The 13649-nt window shown below is 30.8% G+C and overlaps 1 protein-coding gene across 1 annotated transcript; it reads right to left on the bottom strand.

Annotated features, from left to right (window-relative positions):
* Window positions 1-2807: 2807 nt before the first annotated feature.
* Window positions 2808-9762, bottom strand: LOC108195900 (transmembrane 9 superfamily member 1). The gene is made up of 12 exons (XM_017362917.2): window positions 9524-9762; window positions 7685-7877; window positions 7491-7595; window positions 6334-6351; window positions 6146-6243; window positions 5905-6057; window positions 5475-5609; window positions 5225-5391; window positions 4535-4629; window positions 4075-4448; window positions 3428-3701; window positions 2808-3329 (listed from the first exon to the last, which is right to left on the bottom strand). The coding sequence occupies exons 1-12, from the start codon at window positions 9611-9613 to the stop codon at window positions 3262-3264; spliced, it is 1770 nt and encodes a 589-aa protein (XP_017218406.1). The 5' UTR covers window positions 9614-9762; the 3' UTR covers window positions 2808-3261.
* Between the last annotated feature and the right edge of the window lie 3887 nt (window positions 9763-13649).

Here is a 13649-nt window from a genome sequence, read left to right as displayed (position 1 = left end):
TCATGTACCCGATCCCGTACCACATACCCGAACGACCCATGCAACACTGCTCAGACCAAACCAGTTTCTGAAAATCATGAGTATTCATGGCACAGCACCTCAAGAAAGCACATAAAACTCCTTCACAGGAAGCCCTAAAACCTAGAAATCGTAGCCAGTAAGGTATAGTGACATCGATAAAGCATAAAGATCGAGCCCAAAAATGTTTCCAACATTTATCACAACCCGATTAGATTGGCAATGATATCTTAAAATCATTTACAGGCATGTAAACTATGACATCTGGACACGATCCTTCAATATCTGGAAAACATATTGTTACTCTTTTTTCAATGAACAAATTGTTATATAATTGAGGTAAACGCAAAAACAATACTACAGGATTACAAAGGCTGCACAGGAAAATTCAAGTTGCTATACATAAATCTTGTTCAGACATTACCAAAAACATATTGTTACTCTTTTTTCAATGAACAAATTGTTATATAATTGAGGTAAACGCAAAAACAATACTACAGGATTACAAAGGCTGCACAGGAAAATTCAAGTTGCTATACATAAATCTTGTTCAGACATTACCAGTTCAAGAGACTTGACAACAATGAGGTCCGTGATTCAAGAAGGCCTACAAAGCGATAGAGGATTGCAACGGCTGCAACCTGCATATGAAAATTTAAAGAATGAGATACTAGTATCAAGCTGTTCTTTTAAGTTAATGCTTACTGTTTCTTATCACATTACTAACACAGTATTTTTCGTATGTAGGCTACACAATGAGCCTGTTTGTCTCCGGCTTTAACCCGGGGCTTAGAGTATAAATTTAAGCTGAAAAATGTATGTTGGTGTAATAAGCCACAAATTGACTTAAAGTTATGGATAAGCGGAAACAAACGACTTAACGACAGAAGTTAGTTTTTTTAAACTTTTTTTTAAATTAAAAGTCACAACCTCATCCAAACGGCTCAATACCAGGATTTCATTGACAAGGTTGAAGGTTCCATAATACATAATCCACAATCAGACTTTGGTTTCGAAAAGCTAATGCTGGAGCATGAATATACGCATATAAGCCCCTAATTCCTCAAGTATACCATTCGAAAACAAGCTTGGGAAATTGTTTTAATGTCTACATTTCCTAAAGAGATGATCAATCAAATAAAAGGCCAAACCACTTCATGCATTAATAAAACAAAAATCTTTTGAAGAAACAATCAACAGATAAGATTGCATGCTCATGTAAAATGCTTAAAACACATTACATTACATAGAAACAGACACATTTGGACATGGACAACAAATTGTACAGGTACCTGAATATGTTCAATCAGGCATAGAGGAAAGATTAATTTTTAAAAAGTGGGTATTTTATCTTAATGTAAATTATCTGGTTGTTCTTCCCTTTTTGGGATCTAGAAAGAAAATTTGAGCTCCCAATCAATTAAATAATATCAGATAGATCGCCACATAAATGGGAATTTTTAGAATACTACTCTATGCATATACTTTTTCTTGTTTTTAATTTTTTTAATTATTATGACGGTCTATATTATTTAGTTTAAAGAAATATATGTTTTAATATAATTTGCGCAAGGATATACACTCCAATGAAATGCCCATAATATCTAGTTATATATAAAATATGTATTACGTAAAATTTGTTGGATTGTGAGGTAATCTACTCCAACAAATGAAGTTGGTTATAATAATTGATTATAATCTAAATATAATTATTTTAAATTATTAAAATATTTTATTTTATTACGATCATGAATAATGTGAAAATTTGTTTTAATTTTTTGGATGTCATTAATTATTAGGTAATATAATCAATATCACAAGTTAGATTAAAATTTTTGACAAGAGAATACCGTGTTAAAAAAGAGAATTTTTTGTTATTATCTATAATATGTATTTATGACATATTTTATCCAATTTTGTGTAAAAAAATTAATAACTTAGAATTATCTTAGGTTGTTACACGGCATCTCCAAATTTGTTAAAACCGATCCTTTATTCCAATAAAATCGTGGTTATATATTAAAACTAGTAGTACATTAAAAAAATATTTTAATTTTTTTCTGACAATTTTATAAACAAGAAGAACACATTTTTGGAGCTTAATCTATTATAAATATTAATTTTTTTTGTATGATATATTTTGTTCAGGGATTTGATAGTTCGATCTAAATACGTTTATATCTTATTTATATGTCAAATATGAAATGTTTACTTTAATTGATCGTAGATGATGTTTATGGCTTGATAGACGTCATATTATTCCACCAATATATTTGTTTTTTTGTTTTTTTTTACAATTTAGGCTTATATGCTTTACAAGTGAAATCGAACCCAGTACCTGAGACGACAAGATATAAACCTTACCACTCGAGCTCTCATCACGCTCATATATTTGTTTTTAGGTGCACAGATTTTGCCACACTAAACCACTCAAATAGATACAATGATAACACACAGCCCTAAAGTATTCACCAAAATTACACAATGATCAACTCATTGTTTTCATACTCAAGAAATTAGTGTTAATTCAGCACTTCCACGGGCAACTTTATAGTTTCATAAGAAAGATGAGAAAAAATAACTACAAAATTCACCAACACTACGCAAGTAGTTTCCCTGATCTGGAACTTATATAGGACTCATGTACAACTGTTCTTTCCACTTTTCCAGATACGAGAGCAATCAATGGACAATATCACAAGAATGCTTAATACAAAAATTATATGTGTCAAGTAAATTTAGAGTAAACTGTGCTTTGATACAGATTTAAAAAACGCATGAAGCATGGATGGTCATGTTAATGTAATGAAATATGTAAAGATATAACTGTTTACAGGCATAATATCCATTGTCTCGTCCCTCTTAATGTTTCACAGTAATAAACAGTATAATATGAAAAATAACATAAAAACCATGGCAGTACAACAGATGGCCTCCAATTCTTTTCTTTTCTTCTTTTTGTGGGGGGACACTAATTACATCACATATAAGCCTCTAACTTAATACTTACCTTTATAATAGACAATCTCTGGATTCTAATTCAAGTAAGAAGGCTTTCTTCAACGGCCCAATGAAAAAAAATACTGAAAAAATGGGCTCTTCCAAATTGAACATTTGCATGCAACCTTGATGGTTGTGGATATTACTTGTGTTGGATGTTAGGTTTCCAAGAGAAGAGAAAAAAGCTGCCACATGTATCCGGCGAGCATGAAGAAGCAACCTTGAGTTCTTTTTTAAAAATAACTAGTCACACTTGATATTCCGGTATATCCTCCTTACAAAAAGATTAGATCCCAAATAACCAACAGCTCCTGAAACATTTATGCAAAGGCATGGAGAAATGTTAGGTAAAAAAAATGAGTGAATAATAATATTTAATTGACAGAACTGTTGCAACTATTATTCTCACCACATAAGATTCCTAAACCAAGGCAGAACATCAGGGTATATCCAAAGTAAAAGCTGGTTTGGAAAAATCCCGACATCTTAGTCTTCACAGAGAAATAATATACTGAATACAAGTACACATAAACAGCTGTGGAAGCAGCAGAGAAGAATGAAGTCCACTGCCAGTGATAATTCTCAGCATTTAACAAAAAGTATGTCCCCACAATTGTCACACATACAGTGACAATAATGAGAATCAGAAAGACCAGCAGCATAAATCCATAGACATAATACACCTGTAGTAAAAAGCAGAAAAGAAATTGTTTAAATGAGAGGAGAGATTAGCACATTATGGAGATCATGTTATTCTAACAGCTATATATTTTAAGTTTCCAACAGTGTCACACATATAACATTATTTCCCTTTTCATTCTTTAATACTTCCCAACCATTCACATTCTACACAACTAAAATATTAAATTCCGTCAGCAGATTGATACCAAACAAATAAACTAAGTACAGGTTTAGTGAAGTCTGCTTAGTGAAAACAGACACTTATACACTGTTTCTTATAGATAATTGGTATTGCACTATTTTAAGTATATCAAGACTCACAATAATTGGCACTACACTTGCTATACCAAACTGTACGGATATTGTTAATATTACCTTGTAGTTCCAAAAAGAAGTAAAGACAAAATACATCTCAATGAAAATGCTGCCAAAGGGTAGCAATCCTCCCATAATTGACACCACAGACGGTGTGAGATACCACTTCTTCTCAGGAATAGGACGAGGAATTGTCTTCACACGACATGGATTGTTTGGAGCGCCACTCCAGTTCCTTCCGACAACTGTGCCAAGAAGAGCCAGAGGGAAGGAGATAAAACCCCAAATGACAAAAACAACCACCATTGTGCCGAAGGGAATAGCTGCTAGAGAACCATAAAATATAGCAACTGTATTCAGCGCAAATCCAATCCCAAAGCATAAAAATGGAAACAAAGACGCCGTCAAGATCGTTGACTTTATCCAGTTCTTCCCTGTAATGAAGGATGAGAACTTGAAAGTAAATACATGTTCAACATTAGGAATATAGGAGTAATTAATAAAGCAAGATAATACATACCCCCCATTCGTGAATACATCCCACCACTTACATAACCAGAAATAAACGAGGTGAAGGCGTAACACAGTATAAAAGTAGTAACAATTGCTCCTCTCCTGTAACATTGTATAAGTTTGCATAAGAAATTAAGTAACTGGCATAAGAAAATCAAAGAGTAGACATCTGCTGGAAAAACATGACATCTTTTATGCCAACTGATAGACTGAACTATGATTAATAAGACAAGATATACGAAGCTAAGCAGAATCACTTTGATGTGACCAGGCTAGAACCAGACACAAATAACCAAACTACAATAACACAAGTTTGCACATATGTTGAGATTTTCCTTGGTTAGGTTCAGTTCAATGGTCAAATAGTAAAACATCCATCTAACTCAGGCTAATCCGCTACTGGTCTTTGTTATCTAAAGGGACTTTTTTCGTGCTATCATTCAGTTGGGCTGGAAATGTCTTCTTGCAGATGATCAATTCAGTCTATACAAGTCACATAATCACCAAATGTGTATACAATGTTGTAAAATTTCATACTGAAATAAAAAACTTATAATGACAGATTCCTTCACGCTAATGTAAGCTAATATTATACAAATCACTTGTGAGAAGTGAGTTTTCCTGACCATTGCTTAGTATATAGTTTTTAATAAGACATACTCAGTTGATGAAAATTATATGTGTCAATTATACATACCCGACGTATAATGTACCAACTATCGCAACCAAGATAACAAGAAGAACCAGTGTAGCCAGCTGGGCCCCAGTACCAACCACGGCTGAGAGTAATACCAAATTGTGAGGCGGCCTAAAAACATCTCCATGAACAAGTTTCCAGCCAGACTCTTCACTTACATCTCTTTCCTGTTAATATGATACAGAAATTATTAATAGACAAAACAGAGTGGGAGAAAGCAGCAAATACAATCTAAAGAGGATGTACTTACCAAAGTTTCTAAATCATCATCTTCACGAGCATACTTAGCATAGTCATTTCTTAGAGTTCGCATCAATATCATTGATACCAGACCCGTGAGGAAGATGACCATCATAAACGAATTGAAAATAGAGAACCAATGAATCTGTTAAAGTCAATTAATCAATTATCTCCTTCAAAATCTTCAATAAATTTAGCATTACAACAAATCAACGAAAGTCATCTCTTCAGGTCAAGGCACTATATTTAAGCAAAAAACATTACGAAGACCATATACATATACATATATATATATATATATATATATATATATTTCTACCAGAAAACTTGATCTTCTTTAGAAGAAAGCACAAGTTTAACAAGAAAAATCATCAAGTCATTTTCCATATCAGGGATAGAGAATGTTCAGCCTAAAAGAATATTATACAGTAAATATTCACCTGATGCTCAAAAAAAGGGTAGTCCAGATAAACATCAAAACGATGAGCAAAAGTGATATTTGTTGGTTCCCATTTAACAGAATATGTCATTTCCAATGTTCTCCCAGCTTCCAGAGGCTTTGGGTTCTCTTGGGTGAGATTAACATGAATAATCTGCAAAAAGGAAAAAAAAAAATGATTGAATAGATAAGAGGAAAAAAAAAGATTGCGCAAAGGAGCACTGTAGTTTGAGACTACAAACCTGATCTTTGTTATACTGCATGATGATATTCTTATGTGTGTAGAGAATATACTTTCTGTTATCACTTTTCCTATCAGGATGTAGCTCACCAACAAATCCTATATAATAGGAGAGGTGACGAATTAAAGCCAAAAATCTCATAACAGAATGTCAAAAAGGTATATTAGAAGAGTTACAAGAATGCTTACCCCATAATGGCAGATCATCTGAGCTTGTAAACAGACCATGTTGAAGAAGAAGGAAAATGTATTAGAAAGAAGGGAAAGTGACACTTCCAAACTTTATGTAAGCAAAACAGATATAAATAATTAATCAAGCAGATCTCATGCGATGAGATACGAGCTGACATTCGTATGAATAGTATTTAGGAAGCTGCTAAAGACTACAGTACAGATAAAGAATATAGGCCTGTTAGCATATTCTCACAAAATGCTTAATATAAGCTGCCACATCTTCTTCAGGCCATGCATGGGGCATCCAATTTTTTTTGCAAATCCAGTCTAAAAGTCCATAGATTCTCTCAAAATTTGCATACCATTTTAAAGCTATGGCTTCAGTAAAAAGCTAGCATAGACTACCAAACTTTCCTAGATTAGAACATTCTAAAAATCCATTACGCTTACAACAGAGCAGGAACATGAACTTCAAAATTGCGTTCAACTGACTTTCCAGTTTATGTAGGTTCTTGATTATACTTGCATTTATTTTTATTCAATTTATAATTTATAAAACTAAATTAGTAGCAAGGAAACAGTACATTCATTTATTGAAAAAACAGTTTGGTTCTTGAGTGTATATTTGGATTAGACAATAATTCAAGACCACAACGAAAGTATTAATCCAAATTGTCTTAGTTCCAGAAGGCAACTGAAATAATTTCCCCAAGATTTCAATGATTTGTTTTACTATTTTCAGAAAGGCTATCTTAGTTCCTAAACAAAACACATATTTGCATGTAAAACTACATGTTTGTACATAAAGACACTGTAGCTGTCTTTATACGTAACATATCTAGGGCTGTTTGTCTTGGCTTGAAAGTAACAACTAAATAATAAAAAAGTTCAAAGTAATGATTGGTATGTTCTGTTAAAAGTAAATGCCGTTGAATTCTAAGAAGTGGATAGGTAAGGCACTTATTTGAGGTAGTAAGTTTGAATTGCAATTTGACTTAATAAAACCGAATAATATCCATTTAAGAATGTAACTTCTAGCATTTTCTCTGGTTATATTTTATACAGTACATATAATTATCCAAACAGGTAACAACTTGCAAGAAGAAAATTACTTCTACTTGCAGGTAGATAATAATATCGGCAGCTATAAGAGGATGAAAAACACAACATACCAATAAAAAATTCAAACCAATAGCTATTTTCAACAGCATCCTTAAATTTTTGGGCCTTTGCTTCATCAAGCTCAAGTTCACAGATGGTACTCTTGTCCACATTTTCTGTAACAGGCAACATTTGAAATATTGAGATAACCTCAAGACGAAAGATACATAAAAGACTCTTGAGATATAATCTCAAAGATATTTACTCTGAAATTTTATGTCCAGCTGGCTATCAATAAGTTCATTTCCACCCAAAACTTCACCAAGACCACCCCACTTGTGACCAGCGTGACCAGATGGATGGCAAAATGGCAGGCTGTAATAATTGTATGTCTCTTGTGGATTATTGTAAGGCCCAACCTTATTCACCCATAATTTTACATGTTCATCTGCTTGATACTGCAATGAAAATAAATGCCCCACTTGAAAAATAGATATACATATGCCATTGCTATAACATTAAAACACATATAAGACACATTTACAAACAGAAACGGAAATACGATTTGAATAGTGTCAAAGCAAAAATCTACCCACAAAAGCTTTACGAGCATGTCATAAAAACAGTTCTCAGCTACTGAAGCACTTCAATTAAAAAAATTGCACATGTTGGGCCTGTTTAGCCACCTTACACACAAGTTGAAATTTAATCTGCATGTCCAATTTAACTTATTTGGCATGCTTGTCAAATAAATTGTGACTTATAAGTTATAACTGACTTATCAGTCGAACCTTAGAAAGTAGGATACATAAGTTTGAAATTGGAATTCACAAAAACTTGTAATAAACCCCCTATGCATGTCATTACGGCCCTTTTTTTGTCAATAGTTATAATTTATAAGTTTTTCATCATTAATTGAACTATCCAAACAGATATTGAAACTTGCAAGTATAAATTCTAACAGAAATTTAAGTAACTAGCAATCACTATTAAGGAAAAAAAACATGGCCAGATGAAAAAGGAGCATAGTTAAAATAAACCAAGATCCCATCTGTATAACTATTAAGAGAACAAAGTTAAAGAGGAATACACCTACAACAAACACCTAGAACAGGCCAAAAAAAATGCATATTATAACCCTAGAAGCTTATATGGTCAAGTTTCATACAAGGCTAAGAGATAGAGCTTTAATATACAAAAGTGGTGTCACCTTCCCTTCAAAATGCAACCTCCTATTTCCTTTAAAAATCGCACACAAAGTATTAAGAGGAACCAGAGTGTTGCTAATTTTATTTTATAGATATATTTTTAATCTAAGATTGTGATAATATATATTTGTATGTATTATTATATTAAGCCAGAACAATATAATGAAACACACATACTGCATAGTATAAGAGGTTTTAATTACCAGGCTAAGAATAGATCACGCAACAGTTGGTGAACATATTAAAAAATTCAATGGGGAAAGGGGGGGCACAAATGATTCTGATTAAAAATAAGGGGTAAACCTTTAGAAATACAGGCAGTAAGGCCACCATTTAACAGGTTGAACCTGTCTACTTGATACCAGATACAAATACAAGTGAATCGATGGTGTTCACAACATTGCCACATGTGAATCGATGTCTACAAAATACTAAAAGTTATATAATAGTCGACCACGAGGAATAAATTCCACATTCAGTTTTCAGAACATTATACATAGTCAAGGCAAAATTCAACACATGCAGCAACACCACGGAAGTACTTGCCTGTCTATTACCAGCCATAAATCAAGAAAATTCCGTAAGTTATAGTTCGAGTCAAAATGATCAAAATGTGTCCAACAGGCTAAACTACAAACTCCACGGGCTTAATACTTCATAATAAAATGTTGGTAAGATCTATAATCATCACACTAATCCAAAAACAACAAAAAGGCACAAACTTTACATCAAAAGCTCAAGAAACAGCTCGAATATCAACAAACAAACACCACATTACACGGATCTAAACAAAAACATAATCAAAATAAATTATAAGATCTAATTCTGAGCTCAATTATAACAAAATCAATATAATTAAGTAGACAATGAGGGTTATAGAGAGTTGAAAATTGTACCTTGTGATCGGACTCAGAAGCGTACGCCGGCGAGACGATGAGGTGAAGAGCGAGGAGAAGGAGAGGGAGTGATCGGACGGTGAGCCACATCGGATCGCCGGCGGTGAATCAGATCTGACAACGGTGATTATTTGGGCGATATAATTAATTAATAAATTGGGGTTTGTGAGATTTTCGATTAATTAGAAGCTCTAGCTGTTTTGTAGACTATAGGCGTAACCAGTTTATGTATGCATCAATGCATGAACAAGACATACAAAAGTTTTTTTTCTTAAAAAACAAACATACAATTGCTTATTTTATTGTAATTGCAATTTGGAAAATAATCAAATATGCTTCTAATTAGGTTAGTACTTGGTTTCTTTCAATTATATAATCGATATATTACGGTTAAATTTAAGTTTGATAGAAATATAAGGTGTACATTTATATCGAAATTGGTTGGGTATGTATTCAAATTACTAATTTCTTTTAAAATAATTAAAAGTATTAATCTAATATAATTACGAATTTAGTTCAGGTGTAATATTTGTTACATAATCATTATCTAGTTTTGCACCCGTTAGAAGGTGCAATATTTGTTACATAATCATTATCTAGTTTTGTATCCGTTAGAAGTATGATTATTCTCGGAGTTGTTCATGTGATAGTCTGGATCAAATTTTAAATCTTTTTCAATGATCTAGTGAGTCATGTCTCAAATTTTTAATTTCAATATAAATTTTAATATAAAGGTCCAAATGCAACAAACTTGGTAATTTACAAGCTCACCACATTCGACAACCTTGATAATTTACAAACTCGCAACATACCCCAAAATATTTTGATTTGTTGATGCAATTTGTAACCGTACTTATACTTATAAACTTAACAAACTAGTTTTTTTCCCGTGCTACACAAAAGGATATTAATTCTTTGATTTTTTATCAACTTAACCCCAAATCTCACGGGTAATCGACGCAGTCAAACTATTTATTATGAGTTTTAAGTTCAAAAGTTCAAAACATAAACAAAACAAAAATTGACAAAAATCAGGAAATATCTTTAGAAAGTTAGTTTTAAAAAAAATCTCATTTATAAAAAATATCTGAAAATTCAAAAAATCTAAAAAAATATGACAGAGATGATCTCATTTATAATGTAAAATCAATACTTCAAATTTTGAATAGATTTTTGAACTATAAATAAGAAAATGACATAAATGATTGAAAATAAAAGTTCTTAGATAAATTTTAGAATTTTATTATTGACGAGATTGAAAAATATGGATTGTAAATCCAATCAAAATATTCAGATTTTAATCTGAGCTGTGATTTTAAAATTTAGCCCAAAAAATTAAAAAAAGTTCGAAAGAAAATTTAAAAATTCGAAAAAAATTTGAAAATTTTGAAAGAAAATTGGGGAAATTCAAAAAAAAAAATTATTATTGTAAACTAAAAATGAGATTTTTTTTGGTATTGTTTTTAAAAAAGTGATTTTTTAAGATTTTCTTGATTTTTGTCAAAAAAAAATTTGAATTTTTTTAAAAAAAGATTTGAATTTTTCGTTAAGTTTTTTAACGGAATGGATATAAGGGAATGAAGATATAACGTCAGTGTCTATAATGAAAAAATATATTTTACTCAATGGCAAATTTCTAAAAAGTAAATAGGTTAGTGACAGAAAAATTCATTTTCCCTATATAATAATTTTAATTTATTATAGTTATTGACGAGATATTTTTTATTTGTGTTAGGTGATATGAATGTTTTCTTTCACTTTTGTGTAAGATCGAACTAAATATATAGTGTGTGGTGTGTGTGCTTTTTCAGTATATTCAAGTACATAAAATAACACGTCCAGTGTGAAAATTCTCATATTATAAGTGTGATTAGCTTAGTATAATAGTTTATTCTCCGAGTGACATTGTAGGCATATAATTTATTTTACAAATTTATGAGTTTATGACGGTTTTATCTTATATGATTTTTACATTATATTTTGTATGTCACTCTTAATAAGTTGATCACTAATAAATCCTCAATATTATATGGGTGCGCGTGACAATTGTGTGCTGCTTATATTAACACATAGAAGATATTAATGTACATACATACATACACATATTCCTATGCATGTTTGTTATTGAAATATATTTCTATGTGGATAGTACATCAATTAAAAATAAAGCTAGCTCAGACTCAATTTGACTCGACATCGACTCAAAAGTTCTTTAATAACTCGAAATTGATATTATTATTAACAAGTTCAAGCTTGAAAAGAAGAAATTAATCACTAAACTAATAAAGTTTGGGTTTAACTTTGTAAAAGAAATTCGAACTCTAAATTCGATAAAAATAAATTCGACTTTACTTTGTTCGATTTTTTTTGTATTTATGAAATATACTTTGTTCTAAGTTTGGCCTTATTAATCCGTGGCGAGTATTATTTTGAAATATGTTCTAAACCGTCCATTATCAAGTTGTCCCCGATTGTTAATTGTCATACATATGTGCTTATTAATACAAAAGTACTCATCCTTAAAATGACGATATCAAATTATTTGGATAGTTTTGATATGAAAGTGTTAATATACATAAATTTTAATATATCTTATAAAACTTTAAAATGTAATATACACACACTGAAATACATGCATCAACATTTTAATTTAAATAATTGTAAAGTGAAAATATATGAAACATATACCAACACAAGGATATCAACATGAACCAAGCATCTTAAATTTTCAATAATTTAACATAGAAATTACAATGAATTTCGTATTCAAAAGTTTGAGAACAAAATTCTAGTAGTTTCTTAAGGACATTTTGGTACCCCATATTTTGTTTTGATGCTATTGTAACATGGAGTCAACTCTTTGTTCCCAAAAGTGCCAGGAGGAACTTCAAGACATTTTAAACAGCAATCAAGACATGTGTCAATACAATTTCCCGGGTGATGAGTGGCAGAGCATCGAAAAGAACATTTACTTGGACATTCTACATACGAAAAGAAAAGAATTTACACTTAAACAATAATCTCATAATTAGTATGCCTACAATTCACACACACACATATTATATTTGTAATACTAATAGTAATTTAAAAGTTTAATGTATACCTTCTGGAGTACATGAATATGGTCCAGCCTGTTATATATAAAATACATATCATTAATAAAATCATGATTAGACCACAACACTAAAAATATATTATGATAACAAAGGAAGTTGAAGAAGGCATACAAACCATTGAAACTTGAATAATGGAGGCAATGAGAAAAATAAGAAAGAGAGGTCTCAAAGATGAAGAAATAGCCATATTTAGTATTATAGAATGATGTTGGTTACTTTATGTTATGATTTTATTTTCACATCGAGTCTTTTTATAGCTGAAAAATGGTGTATTGATAATTAATAGGATTGTCACTTCTAGTTTAGGCACTTTAAAGTCAAGATTATAATATATCCATAAGATCACATATTTTTTATGACAATATAAATAAAACTGATTAAGTATGGTTATCAATAATTAACTTGAAAATCTCCCAGATTTCTCTCTTATATGTTCATCTTAACTACCATTAATATATTTGGTGTGTAGATAATTTTAAGAACTAAGATCAATTGTTATTCAAAAAAAAAGAAAGAAAGAAAGATCAATTGTATTATATACTTTTGTTATTTAGTACTTAGTTATTAATTTTTTAATTTAAATAGAGATAAAATGAAAATTCGAAAATTATCAAGAAACTATTTGCATTCATTAATTCTTGTCAAATATAATTTTCATTAAGTACTAATTTTAACACGTGTGTAAACAATATGCATAATAAAAATACAACATTTTATATCAAATTTTGGATCTTCAATTGAAATGAATACTCCAACTTTTAAAATATATAAAATTGAATGTGTTTGAGAGAGGGAGGGGAAGATTCTAAAAATAATCCAAATAATCCAGAGAATCAAAGAACCACTCTACAATTCAATGATATCGTAGAATCTTATCTTTTATAAAATCAATCATATCCATTATTTGGGGTATTTTGTACTAACAAAATAAAAAAATCAATGAGAACTTATTATCATATTTATTAAGATTTCTTATCCTCAATACTATTAATGCTCTCATATCTTCCCTA

The sequence above is a fragment of the Daucus carota genome, chromosome 7 (genome assembly GCF_001625215.2).
Source record: "Daucus carota subsp. sativus chromosome 7, DH1 v3.0, whole genome shotgun sequence".
In the NCBI taxonomy this organism is placed as follows: domain Eukaryota; kingdom Viridiplantae; phylum Streptophyta; class Magnoliopsida; order Apiales; family Apiaceae; genus Daucus; species Daucus carota.
This window is presented reverse-complemented; position numbering and strand designations above follow the sequence as displayed.